This window comes from Ptychodera flava, chromosome 10 (assembly GCF_041260155.1).
Source record: "Ptychodera flava strain L36383 chromosome 10, AS_Pfla_20210202, whole genome shotgun sequence".
NCBI lineage: Eukaryota > Metazoa > Hemichordata > Enteropneusta > Ptychoderidae > Ptychodera > Ptychodera flava.
In genome coordinates this window covers 22,263,223-22,286,822 of record NC_091937.1, presented here as the reverse complement: position 1 = coordinate 22,286,822, position 23,600 = coordinate 22,263,223, and the positions used below count along the sequence as shown (strand labels likewise).

The following is a 23,600-nucleotide window of genomic DNA, read 5'->3' as shown; positions in this document are numbered from 1 at the left end:
TATTGGTAACTGATATAAATGCTTCATCGTTGCAATGAGTCAGTCACTCACAGACGGTTTAGCCGTGATATACTAGGACTAAATTCACATAATTGTGTTCCCATATCATGCAAATACAAGGCCAAATGTCTTTATTTCGATTTTGATTTAATCGATATCCATCATGTATGCTATCCATCACAAACTGTGAAGATCGACACTTACGTTCCTACAGTCGTGACTGTGTTCTGCCGATGACTATAAACTAAGCACACAATGAAACAGCTTGAACACTGGATAATTACATGGGGCTTCTTCTTAAGTCTTATTTTCGAGCTCAAAATGAGAAATAATTTTAAATACCGTGGTAAGACAGCCTAAACGCACTCATATATTTATCGAGTACCAATCACTCCATTTGCAGATTGTAAACAATGGAAGGTAACCTCCTTAAACTTCCTTCAGTAACTTCCATGAATCACGAGTTGGCTTACATTGATCATTCCTAAAGTGATAAACACTTTGGATTTCATTTTTGGTAAAATTAAGCGATGCAACTTCGTTTATTGTATAAATAAAATCTCGAGTTACTTCCATCTATTGTGAACGATATAAGTGGGACATCTTCATAACAATATTACAACACTGCTCTTGGCCATGGTCTTTGTTTTGTCGTGCAGTTCTCTGCTAGATAAACATCGACCTGTTCTCAATTTTGTACCGGTACAGTGCAATATCTAGATATTGCACTGCACCGGTGCAATATCTAGATATTGCACCGGAGCAGTGCAATATCTAGATATTGCACTGCACCGGTGCAATATCTAGATATTGCACCGCACCGGTGCAATATCTAGATATTGCACTGCTCCGGTGCAATATCTAATATCGAAATCAAACGAGTGCAAACTTGACAACAGGTGGCCGTTACCACACAGTGACCGACACAACAGAAACACTACAAAAACACCCAACAACAAATGACAGTAGAAGGGACTTTAATACACCATGATTTAATTGAATGTCTACATTACAACATTACTTTTTATCGAAATTCAAAGATATGTTTGCTCCCTCTGGAAGATCGGCCTCAAAATGAACGTAACGGACGCTGCTCTTGTTTTCTTTATGAATTTCGACGTTCGAACATTCTTCCACCTGGCACTTCAATTCTTCGTCACACTCCTCTTTTATCGACTGTTTTCCCGGCCCAAAATCTGCCAACTTCGCCATTTTAGGTGGCCTTCCTTGCAAAACTTTGCTCACCTTGAACTGCTGTTCGATGCTTGTTCTCTGTAACACAAATACAAAACTGATTAAATGAGACAGTTAAGATTTTTGATTATGCACGTGAACAATACATCGGCAAATTGCACGGCATTGAAACCAGAGCAAATATAAACATTTTAGAAATGCCATCGCATGATAGTCCAACTACCGTCATTCATTCGGTACCACTTTTCCGTTTGTACCCAAAAGTTTATCAGTTTATACAAAGTTAATGATACAAGTTTTCTTTTGATCAATTACATGAATAAACGTCTCGAGTTATAATTTACTATGTTGTAATTTATTACTACCTTGTAAGATCTAATAGCAGAACTTCGATGACCCGTTTTTTCAGCAATTAGTTGTTCGTCCATACCATCGGCAAATAAGCGAGTGGCAGCTGTGGCCCGTAGACTGTGGTTCGTATAGTATCCTTCAATTCCCGCGTTTTCGCAGAGTCTTGCCACAGTTTTCATTAGTGTATTCCTCCCAACTGGCATCGTAGAATACCAACAATCTGCGGTTATTTTCTTGGCCGGCTGCAAATAGTTTACGTCTTGAGGGCGATCTGAAGGACTAAATTGACATAAACGTCACGGTGTTAATTAACCGAAATCGGTTAGGGATACAATTAAAAGTTGGACTTGGTGAAGTAATATAGTATACTGATCATGTCAACGTTAACATTAAGGTTGTATGCATCTCGTTATCCATGCTTGTCAGATAATTTCAGCTATTGGCAGAATATGCCCAAGGTTTTTATTCATAAAAATATATAAGTTCACTGGGCTTAATTTTGAAGAAAGGCGCCCTCTATCAGCCAATATTTCTCGTTCAACAAATTTTACTCAGAATATTACAAAACCACCGAAAATTAATAATTTCGAGCGTCGTAGTGGACGACCCAGTAGACGGACAATCGAATTAATTGTTCACATTATGCGCAGTGGAAAGCGCCACAACCAAAATAATCAAGGCACGATATACTTGGAACATCTACCATGGCTCTAGTAAAGTACACTTCAACACTGAAGCAAAACAGGATTCTTACCAAAGTTTGTTGTATGTATCATACAATCGCACAATGCATCTCTCCTTGCAGTCTGTGTTTTCGAACGCAGTTGTAACTTTACGCTTCACTTTCCTTGATGCCAAGCCACCACTGTTTGTTTTTGACACGTCCTCGGTGTATTCCAGATAATATTTCCCAACAATCTCACAGTATTTTTTGCAAATTTGGCCAGGGCGTAAATTCCTGTGCTCTTGGCCCCCTCTCAAAGCAAAATTTATTCCGAAAAGGACGACCTGAGCGTCCAATAGAGTTTGTGGTGTAAAATCGCCAATCAATTTCCTGCTCCAAAATTTGTTCTCATCGTCTACACTCAACACCATGGCCTGTCGCTTTTCCGTACCAATTCCTTTAGCGCTCCTTGTTTTCATGATACAATCTAAAGTATCTTTTAGCTGTTTAAAGGTGGGGTCATTCAGAAACTGGCAGCTTTTACCCATTACTGACAAATGGTTTTGTATAATCATCACTAATTCATACAAACTTTGTCCAGGATAATCATTTCCATCTTTTTTCTTTATTTCAGAAACAAAGCGTGACAATGCAAAATTTAATTCATCTTTCGTCATTTCCTCGAGTTTAGGATGTATTACACTAATATTAAATGACGGGTCTAAGGCCAACTTATTTCTCTCGTTTTGCCAGAAATTAAATGTGTTTACGGCCCAACTATTTTTGTTTAGGGTGTTTTTAGGAATCCTTTCAATCGCCATTCTTTCTATCTCTTTGTCACTTTTTATATCCAACGGGAGGGGCAAGGTGTGTCAGAATGAACAGGCAACGTGTCTCTTACAAGCAGTGGAACAGGCTTGACATACCAGGAGGCGCAACGTCGACAGCGAGACTTTCTACTTGTGCCGAGCCTTCTCCCAGTTCACCCAGTAACTCTCCAAAGTCTTGAAACAGCCAGTCGTCTTCTTCAGGGTTATCACTTTCAGTGGGTTTCGGAAAGTATTTTGTGTAATGAACACTTCTTCATCGCTGTCACTCAGCATAGGATGGTGACCTCGACACTCCAGCATAGCAATGTAGTGCATAGATAAATATCATCATTAGGTTGCCTAGATTTCAGTCGCGTTGTGACACCGTTTCACTTCTGTTGCGTTGTGAATTATTGTAGCGAAACTTTGGCTACTTCAATGTAAGATGGAACGATGAGACTTCTGTCAAGTTTCTAATATAGAAAGTGAATAGAACTAAATAGCAAATTAATGCAATTCTTGTGTACTACCAAAACGTCAATTACAGATTAACAGGACAGCATATTTGTAAACATATTCATGGTTTGATTGCAGTTTATAAATATTACAATATAAATGACTCTTTATGATGAAGAAATGTCATGAATAAAAGTACTGCAATAACGTATTGATACTTAGAACTGTTCAATAAAGGTTTTAATGAGATTCGTGTAAAGCAAATCTTATTCATGGACGTATACATAGGACCTTTCGTTCCCAATCCATGCTTTAATGTAATATGCACCTCGAAAGTGAAAGACTTAAACTTTTGCTCAAACCTTCCTCAGTGAAACTTTCAACCATTCTCTTACCAAATCAAGAATAAAAATCAGGGGTCACCGTGCAAACTTTTGTACTAGAGAGACAAATAACTTGCGATTTCTCGAGATTTGAAATCCAAAATGGCCGCCATCCCTGTGTTAATTCTATGAGAAAAAATAAATTTTCGATTTTCGAAAAACTAAGACGGTGAAAACTTTTCTTTCGCCAAGAGCTTCAAAATGAGCCCCCACAAGTGGTAGGTCAGAAGAAAATTGATAAAATTTGAAGGCCTGAATTTCTGTCCCCGAGGTGCGTTCTACCTTAACATAGAACATGTTCAGTTTTTTTGTGTTCATGAATGGTTGGGTTGTGTTATTGTATTAAAATCATTCACCTTATGTTCACTTTCATATTGTGTAGAGTGGTAATGTTGTCATCTTCATCGAGTAAAGTTGCAGTACAGAGACATTATTATTATTATTATTATTATTATTATTATTATTATTATTATTATTATTATTATTATTATTTTTACAAGTTAAGGGGCTATAAGTATAATATAGAAATCTAATAACAGTTCATTGAAGCTGTGGGAATTCTGAAAAAGAGGTGTTCGAATGCAGGCCCATCGTGGCAGTCGTGGGCGCGCACAAAACAAGGCACAACAACCGTGGAGAGTCTATGCCAGTGTAAATTGCCAGTGTATTTGCTGCAAATATATACCTTCACGCATGCGCACTCGTTTGCCAGTGTAGTCTGCCAATATGAGCATGCGCAATTGAGTTTACCTGCGCGTGAATGTGTAGTCTGTACACTACGTCTCGTGCTATAATCTTGTCGTTGAGCTTTGCATGTTGACAGAACCTGGAATTACTGCAGAGAATACTTTTCAGGACATCACAAGAGAGTCCCTAAGGTAACAAGTAGGATGTTAGGAAATCCTTTAAGAAAGTTAACGCCGCCTGTGGCCATTTTGTGGAGTATTTATAAGCCTATACGTACCTGGAGCGACGGTATACAGTATTTCTACTGTACATATTGCCAGATAATATGCGATGGAATTTTGCGTTTCACGTCGTTCAATCATTCAGATGGAAATGCCGGCCTTCTCCAAACTTTGAAAATCAGGGTTACAGACTTTGGAATGCTAACTCTTGTATAACAATGACGTTGAAGACATTTGTATTCGAGCTCGGCAACATTTTTTGATTTGAGAACTCTCATCATGGCTGATTCACTGAAACAGTGAGTATTCAGCAACTTTTTCCTATGTCCATGTAGCACTTGTGCAAAAATAAGCGAGTCCACAGGCCTTTGGCGAATCAATAAATGCGTTTTTCACCAAGCTGAAAGGTAGAAAGATGCGTCCGTCACTTTGGGACGAGCTAGATAAATGTAGTCAAACCCAGCTGGGCATAGAAATTTGCCATAGTATGACTTTGTTCTGGAGACGACCGGCCGTGAGGTGGAACTTTGCAACAAAGTTTCCATATCTGAACTGACCTACTTGAATGACAGGCACAGGAAACGATGGCCAATAAAAACGCATTCTCGTTGCATTTTGATAATAATGTATCAATCTAAATGACACGGAAATTATGCCTCCTCCCAACAGAAGGGCCATGGTCTATTTTAGCCCTGCTACAGATAAAAGGCCATATTGTTGTCATGTTGTCATGGCGACTTTTAAAATTTGCATACAACTGTGAGAGTGAAACGGGTTGTTTATAGGTCACAAAACTTTTGAGTCCCACTGTTGTCCATTACACCTGTTTCCTTGAGCATTATAGGTGTGCAAGTATACACATCAAAAGACTAGAAAATTCACTTCATGGGCAGAACCTTGTAAAATAGCTCTTTCTTGTCTGGTTAACGAAAAAAGATACCCCTGATCTAAAATATGCATGGGCTACCAGCCAGTGTCATCGGGCTACCAACTTCAGAATATGGTTGCCCAAGTGGACTACCAGGGAAAAAGTTAATTTCGAGCCCTGGGCCAATATTAAACATGAAACATTTAACTTGTAATATTTCCCCTTGTCTTGGCCTGCTGGGTTTTAAAAAATGTTTAAAGGTATACAGAGATCATGTTCAAATTTAGCAATTGCTACCATGGAAAGGGGAGATCTAGCTAATCATCAGAATCATAGAGTTTATGGGGTCACGCCATGTCACACAAAAATCATGCACCACTACATGGCCATAATTTTACTTTAGTTCAACAATCAGAAATATATATAATTTGTCTTCATTATTCTTCCTGGAATGAGGCAAAGAAATCAAAATAAATTATCATAAAATGAACATTATTATACGTCGTTAATTATAAATCCATAAAATAAATAAGTACCAGTGAATTATGTTATAAATGAAACCAAAAAATGTGCTCTACTGTTACTGCTTGTGATAAATATAATTGTACGTTGGGTGGTAAGGAGGATTGGGTTCGGATACTAGTAGAATTAATTTCAGGACATAAAATTAATTTTAAGGCATAAACTTAATTCGATAAATGCATAATAAGTTAGTAATATACTATATAACACTTATTTGGGATGACTGCATGAAATACAATTAAAAATGCTTGAAAAATTATTTCTGGTCTATGTAAAATTAATTCTAACACACTAAAATTAATGGAAAACATAATTTTGACCAAAATGGCCCCAATATACATTATCTTTATTATTCTTTCTAGAATGAAGGCAAAGAAATTACAATTATTATTATTATAGAACAAATGTTAAAAGTTGAAATCCATAAAATAAATAAAAAACAGTGAATTATGTTTTAGCATAGACCCTCTCGAGGGTCTACGGTTTTAAATAAAAAACTGTGGTTACCAAAATGGTTACTATGGCAACATAAAACAAAAATGAACATGCTGTTATAAATACACTTAGGAGAACATTTGCATAGTAACTGGGATTTCTTTTAATGGACTAAGGAAAAAAATAGAAATTTTGAAACGCAAATAGGTTACTATGGAAACACAGGGCAGTAAAAATGGATATTATATTTTGTCTTTCTAACCCGAAATAACCCTTTGGTATAATATTTCTGTTGATTACTGGATTTTTACACTGGATATTTGGTCTTTCTAACCCAAAATATCCCTTTGATATAACACATTCTGTTGATTCCTGGATTTTAGGTGAAATCTTTGAAAAACTGGTAATTGTTACTCCTGAATGGTTGCCATGGAAACATCTCACATTAAAATGAGTGTGATTTTTTTTGGTGTGCTAACCAGAAAAACCCTTATTATCAATTTTTACATCAATCAATAGTTCTTTAATAGGAATTAGGGAAAAAGTAACATTTTCAATCCCAAAATAGTTACAATGGCAACTCAAAACATTAAAATAGTCTGGTTTTTGTGTTCTCTGACCCGAACTCCCCCGCTAGATAATTTTCATATCAATCAAAGTAACTTTTCATTGGATATTTGAAAAACTGAAATTTTCAACCCCTAAAATGGTTACCATGGAAACATGGGGCGGTGAAATCGATATCATATTTGGTCTTTTCGACCCAAAATACCCTTATGGTGAAATTTTCACGGAAATTGAACCTATTATTATTCGTGTTATTATTTCTATATAATACTTTATTAATTACTATTACTACTACTACTCTTTATTTACAGAGGGTAATCTGAATTACAAATGATTTGTAATTTACATCAGAGCCCTTGTCTAAAAAGCAAACAAAATAATACAAAAGTAAATAATTATACATCAACAGAAAAAAGAAAGGATACAACGAAAACATCTAATCCAGCGATGAACCCTCATTATTGAGACATTTAGTCACAATATGAAAGGAAGCCAAATGCCAATTGACATGCCGTCCTGAAATTGTGGGCACGTGGCCCGGAAAGTATCAATGGTAAAACCTGTGGGTAAAACACAGGCTTATCTTACTTCCTCCAGCGTACTTGTTTATAATTTCCGTGACTTGTTGCTTGCTCAGCTAGACTCTAATTTTCCTCACGTTTTGTTTGTTTTATTTTTATCAACATAATACAGTCGATGATTAGTGCGCAGAGCCGGCACATGCACTTTAATCTATAAACTTCATCCCATAAGAATGTGACAGAAGGGGACATATCGTTGATGTCACAGATCGAAAACAAGACAGTCTTTTGTACCAACTTGTTGTGAAGTGCCTTATGTACACTCGCTTTTTTTATCTTTACGAAAAGGAGTTTTTGGGAAGAACAAATCCAAAATGGGGTTCAAGTGTATTACGTCATACCTGGCCGTCATTATGTTGATCATAGTTTGGAACTTGGGAGAAGTGCACGCGTACAACTATTTCGCTTCGGACCAAGTGATCTACTGCAATACAAGGTACGTCAGTAACGCTTCGCTGTAAGACGCTACACCGTTGGCAAGCACGAGTTCCCGTTAATTGGTACCTTAACCGAACTTATATCAATACAGACGTTTGAAATACAAGACGACACGAAACATCAATGGCGTACGTCGTTTGACGATCACTGATGTTCGTAAAGCTGACGAAGGTAACCTATGCATGCGCAATATACAGTCGCCCGTCGGCAGCGGGTACCTAAGAGTTTTACAAATACGTGAACCTTCGTTTGTCAAAGAGCCAGTAAGTGTTCAAGTACCTGAGGGTTAAAACGGGAATTATTGACTGTGAAGTGGAGAATACCAATTCCAGTCACATGGAAATCCATTGGATGAAAAGAGGCACACTAATTGCACAAACTATGGGACCAAATATAGATTTACGGTCAGTGAATATGTCACGCTATTCTGTTATCACTGACGACAAAAAGGGGCAATTCAATTTGCGAATTGAAGATGTTACACGGTACGACATGGGCTATTATCAGTGCCGCGTCAAGCTGATTGGACATGGATACATTTTGCATTCGAAAGTTGCAAAATTATCTGTGATATACCCACCAGAATCTCAATTCCCATGGTGTACATTGGTATCGCAGAAACGTTTCTTCAAAGATGGAGAAGAGATTATTACTGACTGTACAACGCGAGGGGGTAACGCTCCAGTAATGCTCCGATGGTCGAAGGGTGACGAACTATGGAACAGTACGCGGAGCGAATACAGACATCGCTACAATTACATGTACAGCCGAAGAAAATGGACTCTGTCCGCAGACGACAACGGTGCTTTTGTAACTTGTGAGTTGCTTGGAGACGCCATTTTGACCGATCGAAACTGTACCGTAGGGCCGTTAAATGTACATTTCCAGCCAATCGTCTCACTTTATCCAAAGACCACCAATGTAAGGCATGGTGAACCAACCACTTTGACGTGTTCTGTGCGTGCAAATCCAGAAGTGAATGAATACATATGGCTAGTAAACGACGAAGTTATCATAAATATCTACACTCAGTTTGAAATCAAACAAGTTCAAGGTGGAAGTTCATTGACGATAAAGAATTCTACGCCTCAAATGAATGGAATGAATCTAACTGTCGTGTGCAAAGTAAGGAATTCAAGAAATTTTATAACTGACAAAGCAACCGTCTTCTTGCAAAAAGTCTCTGAAACAGAAACATCGACACCGATATCGACAGCTTTTCCGTCTCAGAGCAGTGTACGCCGAGTAGGTTTTGCAAATCACCCTGCTTTCGCACGGCCTGTCACAATCCTGGGATCTGTTGTTACTATTAAGACGGGGTCCGTTGCCAAGGAGATAGGCTCCACCTCATCGCATCTGTCAATGGTCCTGTCCTTGCTAGTTGTCGTGTTTACTGTCGTTTGCCTTGTTATCGCGGTCTACGTCGTCTACAGACGCAGGCGTTACGGACGACACATATCTGACGGCATGCACTCTTTGCAGAGTTTAGTACTGATGAACAGAATCGCTATTGAGAATGATTACGTCAATCATGCAAACGGCAGTACTTCCAATGAAGCAGTTTATTACAACAGCAACTTGGACGACAGGGTGACGATTAGAACTGCAAATAGTTTCTTCCCGACGTTAATAGGCCCTGAAGAAGCATTAGACTCGTCTGGTGGCGCACGCGCACAGAACAATTGCAATCCGACACTTGAACAGATGACAGTGAATAGGGCGAATGATGGACAACTTGAACGTGGTGCTGCTTCAGCTTTGTATGAAAATTTACCTTTCCAACGGCAAAAGAGTGCTCTCGATGACAATGTGAATGGAAGGCACAAAGAAAGTGGACATAGTCTGAACGTTGAAGGGTTGGTGTACGCTGACCTTGAACTCTTCCAGAACACTGAACAGAGTCGAAGCGAAACGCACATTCACAGGCAAGACGATCCCGTCATTTACGCAGAGGTGCAACATCAACACATACAGTAACTTTAAGCTACAATAAGTGTCGTTATTTGATAAACAGACGACTTCTAATAACCAGTATTTCATCATGTAACAATAATATTTCGATAAGGAGTAACTTGTAAACCATGATAAATTTAATTAGATTGCAGGAATTCGAACAAATATTTACAATAGACAGTAGAAATAACCAGTGTTATACTATGTAACTCATCTGTCGGATATTTTAATCGGACTTTTCGATGCAATTATAAGTAGAAGCATCATTGAACTTCATGACATTGTTCCATTAAAAACTAAAATTAGTGAATGACACGTTGCACTGAGCGTCTGATACAGTTGACTATAGCTCAATAATACTTTTGTATTTTCTTTTAGAGACTGGAAGTAAAAATAGAGCCTTGTTCCACACACCTAGATCTGTTACAATGTAATGTGTACTGCACAAATTCATACTTTTCGATAGTATGTATTCTTGATGAATCAAAACATTTTCTGTAGAAGACGTCTTACTGGTTTACGCTACCTGAAGCTGTCAGTTAATACCTATGCGTAAAAATCTAGCCTGTTATCGTGCAATAGATAGTGGTAACGTGGCGTGGAATTTTACCTCGGAGACTTCATAATGAAAAACAAGAAACGGGTTGTTGCGGAAAGCTTCTGTGACTGTCTAAAGAAAAGGTTGTAACGACTTAACATGGTAGTTAATCGGAACTGTCCGACTTTGTCTTTAACAAATGTGCATGAAATTGGCACTTCTGACGAAAAATGGAACACAATCAGTGGCTTTCTTAGTGTGCCTTTTATGGTAACAAATACAAACGCATCCCTTACGATAATGTTGAATAGTAATACACACAAGCATTGGTTCAGCATTTTTAGTGTAACAAATTATTGAGAGAAGAAGTTATCATCAAAGCTTAAAAACTGGCAATCGTAGACTAATTGTGACTGTTTTGAAAGTGTAAAATTCTGATAAATAAATATCGTAATCCTGCTGTGTATCAGGGGCTTCCTGTCATGTTTGTTTACATGGTACCATGAACATTTGAAACGCGCATGGCAAACGTAACCCATGACCTTCGACATTAAACTCCATCCCTCCTACCCAAAACTATAGATTTTAAGTGCGAAAATTTGAATTTACCCTTCCCCCAAAAAAATGATAAATTGCCGAAATACGTTGTTGCAGATTTAAACTACGCACGAGTAGCTGAACGATTATTCAACAATATTTGAAATACGCATGCACACACCCTGGAATATATTGCAAATTTGCGCAAGATTATCAATAAAAGTTAAACTCCTTAACAGCCCCCTAACCACCCCCTGTTGAAACTCACTGTGTCTTGTTCGCCATATGCTCCTTGTCCGACAAATATTTATTCAGTTGTACTTTAAATAACTTCACAGCAATAACATAATGAGTATTCCAGTCTTCGTAGAGTAGCATTCATCTAGATTCAACTTTTGACAAATTTCAAAACGATCAACAAATGAATAAACATTATCCCGCCGACAACTTGTTATACTTGTAATTACCGGAATGAAGAAATCTCAATCTCAAATTCAATGAACATGTAAAGCTCTTTCGCAGTCGCTTTTTGATACCTGCTCTCTTTGGATTTTGTTTCACTGTTTGTGTTTAAAATGTTGCCAGTGTTTTGTTCATTCAGTACACTGCAAATTTTTCTGGTTGCCGGCCAGCTAAATTCAAGCCAAAAATAAACGGCTTGTTTGTCAGTAAACGGATTGTTTCGAGTTGTGAATTTTGGCTTATATTTGGCTTTCTGGCATGCCAAGTCTGGTTTCTGTGCATGCCAGTTTGTTTTTGATACGGTATATATTCACGCCAAGCAAAGATCACTTCAGCTTGCCAGTAAGCCAGTTAGTACTGGGCAATGGTTTACAGGCAATCCACTCTTATATGAACTAGGCTTGCTAGCAAGCCATGTTTAAGATACTGTGGCTTGCCCATATACCAGATAATGCTGAACAGCGGCTTATTTGTAAACCAATACCACACATCTCTGGCTCAACAGTAAGCCAATTCTGGTTCCATCTGGTTTGAAGATAAGCCAATATTACTGCAATGTGGCTTACCAACAAACCAATTTCTGACTAATTCTGGTTTACAAGCAAGCCACTATACGGATTCCTCTGGTTTACCAACAAGCCATTACAAGCTGGCTTGCAGACATGCCACTCTAGGGCTTTTGTATGGCTTGCTGACAAACCAGTTCAATATTAGCCATATTGCCGGGGGTGGGGGGGGGTGGGGAGGGGAGGGATAATTATTTCTGACCATCCTTCAAATTCAAATTGGATGTCTTCAAATTTTGTAGACACAGAGGAGGATTATCATCCCATGGAATGGCCTATTGGGTCCTCTATGTGATGGAGCTACACAAAGCAGGACTGTAAAATATCTGAAACACAAACAACAGCTGAAATAGTTAGAAATCCTGCGTGCAAGCTACATTAAAAAAACAACAATCATCAAAATTAATTTGACATTAACATTTATTGCAATTTACAAGAAATGAAACAGCAATTGTTGCAACATAATTAAATCTAATACTTACAAGGGTATACTCACTGAAAATGATATTCTTATGAACGCCTTGATGTTATAAAGTTTACCTCATGCATCTGATGCAAAATTGCTAGCTGTTTCACCAGGAAATCCCCTGTGCATTACAGACCACTCATAATTGTCAGCACATTTAGTTCACATCCCAGCTTTGTCAAGCCAGAAGTACTCTTCAAATTGACAAGTTCCTTTCAGACATCTGATGTAATTAAACTTTGAAACCCTAGATAACTGAGCAAACCCAGCATAACATTGTAACATAACATTTGGCCAGAGGTCTATATATCTTTCTTTCATGAATTTGACTTTGTTTGTGTACCGTCTATTTACTGTCTGTTCTGTGCTGTTTTGTGTCTATGTTTACAACTATTGTCTTACAAATTTTGAACTAGTGTTATTGGATTATGGATTGGTATGATTGCGATTATTGTCTCTTTCCATGCTGCAGAATAGTACACCTTCAAGAAACAACACAAACTGCTTGCTCCTTCATAGACGAGCATACCTAGACAGGGCTGCTGCTTTGCATCTCTTCCTCAGAGTTTTCCAGTATCCTGGAATATAAAAGATGTAAACATTTAAAATTTGAGGCACAAGATTAGATCATGGTAAAACACTCAGTGCCAAGCTACTAGTACAATGAGGGCAAGGCCTATCTACTGGTATATTTAGGGAATTTGTACAATATTGGAATGTTCATTGGTAGCATTCTAAATTACAGTCATGTTCTTAAACACATATTTGACTGCAGGTACACTATTATCAAGTCTTTCTTGTTGCACCAATAATCTGATATGACTACTCAGGGTAAAGTCTCTTGAAAAAGATATCTCTTACAAGTTATTGTCATTGTCATAGGCCTTGCTGAATCACTGCACTGGCAAAAAATGTGTAAAACTATGGTTGACTGTCATGATAATGAATTTCAAATCCAGAATATCAAAATGAATATATTACAAGGCAAGATATATTAGAGTCACTGTGCAATGTGCTTTTGAGACTTGCAAAGAAGTTGGAAAGACTTTGAGAAGGCATTTTATCACTCTGGCTATGCAACAGCCATCATAGTGAAAATACTCATGACGTAATGACCGTGTCACCACTTGTCTTCGACTCGTGGTGACACGGTCATTACGTCACTTGTATTTTCCTTCGCTGAACGAAGAAAAATATTAGGGAATAATATCTAATTATCTTGAAACAAATTGACAAATGCAGATTTGACATGGCCATGTCCTTGTACAACATCCTAGCACAGCTTTGACGAGCACTCTGTGTACCACCCATGTACCTGACAACACTAGCAGGGGTAATTTTATACACATCCCTGATATAGGAATGTGTGCTGTAGGTATGTGACGTGCCTAGCACTATATGCATGTACCAGAAGAGTTGTTCACCTCCCTGTACTAGGACCTGTGTTCAGCATTTGAGGCACAGTGATGAACACATCCACATACCGCTTGCCCTGTTGAAATTTTCAGCCCCTTTTTACCCTGGTCATATAAAAGCTTACCTCCCTGTACCAGCCTTATTGTTAACACACAATGCAATTGTGCCTATGCAGACATTCATGTACCAGTTATGTTGGAATTTCCCTATTACAGAACTGTATTGCTTCTACAAGGTTGATTTCGAAGCAAATTTTCAAGCTCATTTTTTCAAACCCATGTTACATGTACTATTTGCAAAACTATTGTACAGGACTGTTAACACACTAGGTACATGGATGTGAAATACAGCTGTGCTACTTATTTTTTTGACTATACTATACTGAGGATATTATTTTAATAGCTGGTAGTCTCTGTAGCTTCTCAGAGCTGGTACAGGTATGTGCACATCCCTGAACCAGCCCTCAGAATGTAACAGGGCTGTGAGAGATTTCCAGTGTAGGGTTACACGGATTTTGTTGTACTGAATCAGACAGAAATTATAAATCCAGCATGATGAAAACTCCATCAGCTGTAGCCATTGGCAATTTCCAAGTAGTTTTGTTGTGTGTATATACTGCAGTTTCTTGTTCTACTTCTTAAGGCATGATGAATGTCTAACATACATTATCAATCCAGTTCATATGTGTATAGCATGGTTATTGTTAAAAATCTAATTTCAGTCTGGAATAGAATTCATTTGTCAACAATAACAATGGTTTTTAAGCATGTACACAGTACATTGTCAACCAGAACACTGGTATTCAAGAGACTGTTATATAGCTATCAAAACTGCAGTTTGTACACACAACAATGAAGATTGAAAATTGCTAAAACTTACAGCTAATGTCAGAGCAAACTAGTCAAGGCACATTATGTGCCTTGACTAGTTTGTACTGAATCACAGTAACAAATTTTTTCAACAAGCAATACTTACATCACAATTGTTACCATTTTTCCAACTGCAGTTTTTCCACAAAGACACTCTTGAGAACCAAAAATTTTTTATGCCTGTTTAAAGATAAGGGAAATGCCAAATTATGTTTTGATACAACAGACTAAGATTCAATATCATAAACTAGGTGCAAGCAAGTGGCTCCCCTCTTATGATTGATTATAACAATAAAAAGTTTAAACATGTCTGTCTGTTGTGTGACCATGACAAAGATAATATGTCACAGATATGTACATTGTAATAACAGCTGAAATTTAAACAAAACCCAAAGTGTTAGTGTACCGAATATGTGGAAATGTGAGGAACATTCATGCCTGATGTAATTATTATCAATGCACATAACGATACTTGATCACCTTTTATATATCCGTTCTTTGAATTCCATATCTGAGGGCAGAGTCTTCATTCTGCTTCCACATTGTAATCAGAGAACCATTGTTAATTTGTGGAGCTGAAGGCATTTTCTGTATCAAGTATATTACGTCCTGGACAATCTGTTGAAAAAGAAACAAATAATTATCTATTACGGTAAGTGGAAGTCAAAAGTCACATTTGTACAGGAAGTTATTTGCTGAAAATGATTCACTTTAATATTTACTTGTCGTGAGTGACAAGATGGCTCACAAAATTTGTGTAAGCAATGTTGAAGGACCTAAGTTCAAATCATGCTGTGGAAATATAAATTTGCCTTGAATAACAGACTCAACCATTACATCTTTTTGGCCAAAGGATTTGTGAGGTATATGTCTGTATTAAATCATCTAAGTTGCCAGTTTGAGGTTATTATCAACATAAACAAGAAATATCATCCATGAAACAGTCTATGTTGTTATTGAAAGAATGGCATGAGGATATCTGCAAATAAGCTGTGGCAAGTCAGTTTGCCTGAAAATCACACAGAAAGGTAGCGTGAAACAAATGTGCAGTTTTACTCACATTTTCTGGTAAAATGGGCATCTCTTTACTGTGGCGATAGCTCTTGTTGCAGCTATTTGTTGGTGTCTCCGTCCTATACACAATAATGACAAAGGGTTATTAAATGCAATTTTCCTGTGAACTGATGGATGACAAATTTTAAATGATTGCCATCTTTCCGTTCAGGATGGACAATGGCAAGGGGTTATTAAATGTACAGCGGACTACGGACGACGTACACCATGATCCACCTCTCAGAATAACCCTGCGTACAGTGTGTTCCCGGCGTTATAACTTACAGTTACACGGCCTCCGCCACAGCCCTGCAACGGTCTATGGAGATAACTGGGGTCTCTGCGGTCGGATGAGGACCGCAACGAAAATGCGGTCTGCTTGGCCAAAATTCAGCTCTATCGGGGCAAAATCCTTTCCCAGCCTACCTTTACCTCCTTACCACCCAAGGTAGGATGCGATTAACTTCTAACATCCAAAACCGCTCGTTTTCTGAACCATAACGTACTCGACAAGTTGTTTACCCACGGGGATCGCCATTTTGAATCTCGCCGCAACAACCCCAGTTATCTCCATATAGACCGTTGCAGAGCTAGCTAGTGGTGGAGGCCGTATAACGCTGGGAACACACAGACCTGTACTCAGGGCTACTCTTAGAAAAGCTCCTCGTCGCTGACCAGCTGACACAGTGGAAACGCATTTGATTATTCACCGTGCACGGACGATTTCGGGGAAACACATTCATTCGCCGTGGTGAAAAGCCATACAAACACGATAACATACAAAATGGACAAACACACATCAGTTCAGCCTGATGAAATGAAATTGAAGGCTAATTTGTTACATCGTTGGCAATGATCATTAATGAGCAGTGCTATCAATTTTCGCTGGTGCACCCGTCCTAGCCCTGCGTACAGGTCTGTGTGTTCCCGGCGTTATACGGCCTCCACCACAGCCCTGCAACGGTTCATGGAGATGACTGGCGACAATGCGGTCCAGATCTGGACCGCAACGAAAAGACTCTTTTTGGCCGAAATTCTGCTCTATCGGGGCAAAATCCTTTCCCTGACTACCATTACCTCCTAACCGACCCCAGAAAAGATGCGATTAACTTCTCCTAAAGTCCAAAACCGCTCGTTTTCTGAAACATATACGTACTCGACAAGTTGTTTACCCATGGAGATCGCCATTTTGAATCTCGCCAGTTATCTCTATGGACCCTTGCAGGGCTGTGGTGGAGGCCGTATAACGCCGGGAACACACAGACCTGTACGCAGGGCTACACCCGTCCATGGTCATGATGGTGTAGCGCCAGCGGTATGTCAAAGAAATTTTCAGTTTTTCCAAAAATACTCAAACGCATGTATATTACTTAAAAATGGTTCAAGCTAACCGATATGCTTTGAGGAAAACACAAGCCCGGTTTAAATCAATGACTTTGCAATCTTACGGAATATACAAAAACAAGCTTACGTTGATTTGTGGCATGCATTCCAAGACGTCGGTTGCAACTTGCATCATGACCCGTGTATATGTGGTGGCGAATAGCTATCGTTGAGGTACATAACCAGTTCTTGCTTGCGAAGTAATTCTTCATCGCTGACGGAAGCCATTACTGTCGACTTGTGCCGGAGTACGGAATCGTAAGCGCTGATACGATCGTCAATAACGCCTCGGCATGCTCGGCTACGGTGCGAAGGCCAGTGGAATTCAGAATTTTCGCGCCCAGCACAGCAGTATTAATACGCAACTGACTAAAGTGAAGGGATGGAGATTCCAGTAGCCAGCGGTCCCTTTAAGATTACGATTAACCAACAAGTACTATAATTCTTACATGTGTCACGGAGATATAATATCTATACCGAAGTTTAAACATTGGCTTGGTGAATCATTGTGTAAAATTGAACTATTTTAAAGTGTAATGTTACAAAGGGTGAAACGACGGTCAAAGGTTAAGGACTTCCTCCTTGTACGCTGTTTTGGTAATTTGAACGACCGTCTCAATATCAGTTGCGTTTGCTATGGCTTGTGTATATTTTTGGCGCATTCAGGGGTATAGAACATCCATTTCAAACATGTCCTTATTAATAAAATGCGTCGGACTTATCCCAGGATCAAGGCTGTGGCCTGGCAAAAATTAAGGATATGCCTACAATCCGAGCCTACAGAGAATAGCATTGATCGCGATTTCAATTTTGTTAGCCTACTACAGCACGCGCGCATTCGGCCAAAGTTTGTTGTTGGATGCGTGACTCACGGTTGTGGTAGCTTAAGTGTGAGCCATTAATTATTGTGGTTTTTACTTTCGTCGTTGTCTTGGGAAATGGTGACAATCCGACGTATAGGCCCTACATTTATTTTTGCATGTTAGGCCTAATGAAAGAAAAATGACGTCATTTGAGATCAACGTTTTTATTGTCAATTAATTCCTTCAATTGTTTTGATATTTATGTGCCCACAGACTTCAAGCAAGTCCATGTCTTTTGTTCAATTGAAAACTTCACAAAATTGTATGCCCCAAAATTAAAGCTAACCAATCTGTTGCACTGAATGCGCATGGTCCTCCCTATCGTGTGAAAGGCCTGTCAAATCGTGACGTGATGTCAAACATTCTGGTTTAGAAATTAACCAGTGACTGATGATGACAATGGCTTGAAAACAGACCGATTAATTTCTTAAAGTTGAATGGTTTAAACTCAAACCATGCCCACAAAGTTGCCACTTGTGGGTGGCTTAAAGATGAGCCAATGAATTTGTCGGTATATAAACAAACCAACGATGCCAGTGGCTCAAATTTAAACCGATGAATTATATTGTCACTGGCTTAAAAAGAAGCCATTCGGCTTAAATTTATACCATGACGGGCTTGATAATAAGCCACCAATGCATTGGTATGAATACACGCCATTCATACTCTGTGTGGTGGCGTGACTTCAAACCACAAAAATCTTAGTGGATTTCGGGCAAACCAAAATATTTCAAACATATACACACCGGTTCACCCGCAAGCCACCTACAAACCAAGTGGTTATATTTCAAGCCAGAAGAATTTGCATTGTAAGGAGGCTAGAATATTTATATCTGGGTCAGTTTGTTGTGTTTGAATTTGTTTGTTAATTTCTGTAAGATTGTGTACTTTGTCATTTATGACTGTGTCATTAATGTTTTGATTTCTTTTGTATGCGATGATATGTTTCATCATGGATAGAGTCCTTAATTGGTGTTTTTCTATTTCTTCCCGGTCCTTAAAGAGTGCTTGTTTGATGTTTTTTGTTTTAATATGTGGATTTGTATATGGTAGTATAAATATCAACTTATAAGTGTTATTGTTGTGTGTTTGTTTGTGTTTTAATTGTGTTTTTCGTGTTGCGTAAATTGTTTCCGCATTGATGTTTGATATTTCTAGTTATGGATATCCTCGTTGTGGTAATTTTTCATTAAATGTTTTGACTTTGTCGTTAAATCCTCTTCGCTGTTGCATGTGCTCATGTCCGTCGGGCCAATGTCTACAAAACGATTCTCTGGTATTGTTCCCAAGAAATAGACGATTTCTGGTTTTCAGATTATTATCATGGCCTGAATGTTCATGACGAAGTTCGTCACATATGCAAAGGAAGATTTTTGCAGTTTTCAAAAGTATAGAATTGCACAAAATTCTTACAATGTGTTACATTTTCGAAATTGTCATACTCTGGGAGGGGGTATCTCTCTCCCTGTAACCCTCTTCCAACGAAAAGCTTTTGTCTCTCTCCTTGCCACCTATACTCAACATTTCGGGAAAAACTTACTTGAAATAACGAAAAAGGTATTTTTGTACTCGTTTACGTGTGAGGGTGTCGCCTAACAACTTACTAAAGAAACCTGAACGAACGTAAAACTTCGAAGTTTTGATCGCCTAACGCCCTCGAATCTCATTCTCTTTCAAGTCGACTAGAACAAACTTTGAGAAAAAGCGCCCTCATACGAAGATAGCTACTTCCCTGTTGCGTTACTATTAAGGTGGTTGGAAAGGCTATTTTTGCACCAATTCTTTTCTCAGAGTTAATGTCAAGTTTCAAGTGTTAGAATCAAGATATTTAGTTCAAATTTTCAGGATAACTCCCTTAGTTAATATTTTCTCCAAAGAATATAAAAATTGTATATTTGCAGCCATGATTTTGAAATATGACACCAGTAAATATTAAAATTTAATTTTTCATATTTTTTTTTACATATTTGAATTTAATAATAATTGGATAGTATTAATATTACCAAATTAGTTATAAATATGTTGACACTATTTATTGTAAGATTTGTACGGCAGGATTTGTAAATAAAATTTGTTTTTTGATTTTACATGGGTTTATATATCAAAAAATTATTAAAATTCTTTCAAATTTCAAAATGTGATTTTTCAAAAAGTACTTCAAATACAGGAAAATTGTGCCGTACAAATCTTATCTGTAACCTTGTTAATAGGCTGTAAAATTCCATCTCCATATCTCATTTCAAAGTTGGATTAAATTGGTATACAATTATGTAGGAAAACTGTTATTCTGTCAAAAATGTTGAAAACAAGCCATATTTGCACCCCTCTTTTGAAGTCATAGAGCAGTTTTTTTGGTTAATCTCACTTTTGACACCTCTTTGACACTCAAAGAATCTAAAAATGCATTTACAATAGCAGTCACTCACTCTGAATGCCAGCACCGCCTTGTCAAACTTTCCTGAAAACAGCAAATAATTACTCTCCCTTTCAAACATTTTATTAAAAGCTAGGGGACCTCTACCATAGTTAATACACTAAGGACTCCCCAACTTCTTCTTATTTGGTCAGTTTTTCAGAAGTTTTAACAGGCTATAACTCTGCAATGCCTTTGTGCCCAAATGTCTAGTTTTTTTTATTCCACAGACAATGTTGACTACTTTTATATTTTAATAGTTTTGTTGAAATTTATTACTGACGCTCTAGCCTTTCCAACCACCTTAAAGTAAACGCTAACACTGTAAAGGCGTCTACGGCTGTGTCTATAATTTAGTACATGACAGTAATGTTAATCACGTAAAATTCAGAGTGTCACTGTCTACTGGTACTAGGTGTATTTCTGTGCTATTGATGGATAGAATGACACAGGTTTAACCACAGGGAGAAGCACGAAAACCAAACGTCCGTTTTGTGGTTATTTTGATGATATCTATGATATTTCCAACAAAGACAAGTATTTTCGATCACAGTCCCTCTATATGTTTCTAATAACAGTCTCCTCTCCCTTTACTTAACACGCTCATTTCAATCTCTTATTCTTTCACGTCATTAATTAGTCTGTAGGCATACATTATCAAAACAGAGTAACATGAAGGAAGAAACTGTAGCTGACTGTCGCATTAGTTGTAGGCTCTCGCGTAGATCGTAGGGTGAATTCGTTGACCTATAGTCGCTGGTCCAGCCAGTAACTGCTGACGTGCTGCTACTGGGAAAAGCCAAGTGACGGGGGCCGGTCTAGTCATTAGTATATCGCTGGATGCTGACAGATCGATTGAATTCCCTAATGAGGTCAACACAATACGCAACTAGCCAATGTTACGGACAGGCAGTAGTGATTAAACGTTGTAGTTAGCGTATTAAGTAAAGAAAGAAAAGACCATTGATTGAAACACATGGGAGTACTGTGAAAGAGAACAGGTCTTTAATGGAAATCTCACTGATATCATCAAGACGTCCGTCAGAAGGATGTGTGGTTTTCTTGCTTCGCCCTGTGGTTCAACTGTTGCCACAGAATAGCTGTCTTGATATGACGTCGTTTAAATGACTGAATCATGTTCGCTCAAATGACCTGCGTTACTTGGAGACATTTCCGAAAGGCGTTCTTTCTTCATAAACTCTTCATCGAGAGACTCACAAAGGAAAGTAATGGTATATTGCAGATGAAGTTACCAGCAGTAAAGTCACGTGATAAACGATGGAACTTGTAAATCTTTGGAGGGGTGTGCAGGATGCAGACTTGATTAATGTTTCGCTATCCAAAGTTGACAATCCAACAAAGTTTGCTTATTCATTTCGGATTTTGAATGCCTTCGTACTGTTTTTCCTCCAAATTTTCAACAGTAAAATTAATAGATGAAATCTAATTAATGTAAAACTAACTGCATTTCTGTGATGGCGAAACTTAATGTCAACAGAGAACCTATATTTCGGGCCAATGTAATACGAAAATTCTATTCTATCTTTAGTTTGAGATCATCTTTTTAAAACTACTTTAATTGGCAATTACCAAGCGACGGATATACAGCTCACTTTGACAACTTCACTTCGTACACGCAACCGCTATTGCTCTGGCGTATTATGATATGAACTGGGCAAAAGTCACGTGGTACACCCGTCGCCGTGTGTTGTTTACTTCTTAAGATGTAAATACATGAGACTTGGTGAGAGGATTTCTTTCATAAAACGTATCCCGGCTTCGATTAGGATAATTTAGAAAAATTTTAGAAAGTCGTTCAGAAATTCTTATTTCGGAAGTGTGTTAATACATTACCATAGAAGGGAGTGTATTGCTACCACAGTGTCTCCAGTGTGACGTCACGGTTCAGCAAATGCGACATGAGCATGGTATGATGTGGATATGGGGTTCTTAAATTTCAGTCAGAACACAATATTTCGAAACGGATATGATAATGTATATAGATTTACTTCACTTTTGCTCACAGACGTAGAGTCGATACCATTGTATGTAATATATGGTCAATCAATTGCCAGAACAGGTAGAAAGAAAAGCTTAGTTAGGTGACATCTGTTGAAGCCGATCAGGATATATTCATGATAGTCTAGTAGATTCCGCTTGTGGTCTTTTTAAAACGGAACAGACCATTTTCAGAGCTTAATATGGTGAATAATTGCTTATATCTCATTGAATTCAGAGCTGGCTATCACTTCCGTCAACTATTGCTGGTTCTGATAGCATAGTTATACGACGAGTTTCGAACGCAACTCGTCTTCTATTTCAACTTCCTTGATTATCTATATCTACACACACCAAGGCAAGAGCAAACAGAAACTAAACATTTAGTTTGTCAGAAGAGCCATATCTGAGACCACTGTAGGGACTGTTCAGGGCGAGTTACCTGAATATGAACAAGAAGCACATTTTGCAAGAAAGAGATTCGACGAGATCTTGTTTCAAGTCCGGGCTTTAAAAATGGGAATGGCGTTGAAGTTCGTAATAGCTGTGGCCGTGAGTGTCATTTCGCAATGTACAATACATTGTGCTGACGGTTTGTTTGTCTCCGGACCAAGTGATACAACGGCGATAGCTGGTACCACGGTGACGATGAGCTGTGAGCTTTCTCAAAGCTGGAAGCATTTCAGCTCGGTTGACTGGTATGTTAACGGTTCACCTATCACTTCCCGGAGAAGCAAGAACGACAATGGCGTGCATACTCTCGCAATCGTTGGCGCCAATAAAACGGACGAAGGGAACTACACATGCATGTTCAGGGGCGACAACTCTTCAGCAGGATACCTGCGGGTGTTACAAATACCAATGCCATCATTCGCCGCGCAACCTGTAGGGACAAAGTCGCTCCAGA

At 38.4% G+C, this 23,600-nt stretch overlaps 1 protein-coding gene and 1 long non-coding RNA gene across 2 annotated transcripts; both read right to left on the bottom strand.

Moving 5' to 3' along the window:
• Positions 1–860: 860 nt before the first annotated feature.
• LOC139142259 (zinc finger MYM-type protein 2-like) lies at positions 861–3,044 on the bottom strand. The gene is made up of 3 exons (XM_070712144.1): positions 2,300–3,044; positions 1,560–1,824; positions 861–1,272 (listed from the first exon to the last, which is right to left on the bottom strand). The coding sequence occupies exons 1-3, from the start codon at positions 3,028–3,030 to the stop codon at positions 1,018–1,020; spliced, it is 1,251 nt and encodes a 416-aa protein (XP_070568245.1). The 5' UTR covers positions 3,031–3,044; the 3' UTR covers positions 861–1,017.
• Positions 3,045–15,545: 12,501 nt separating this feature from the next.
• LOC139141448 (uncharacterized) lies at positions 15,546–17,783 on the bottom strand. Its single transcript, XR_011554180.1, has 3 exons — positions 17,508–17,783; positions 16,044–16,116; positions 15,546–15,601 (listed from the first exon to the last, which is right to left on the bottom strand). It is a non-coding gene; the product is annotated as an uncharacterized lncRNA (long non-coding RNA).
• Positions 17,784–23,600: the final 5,817 nt, after the last annotated feature.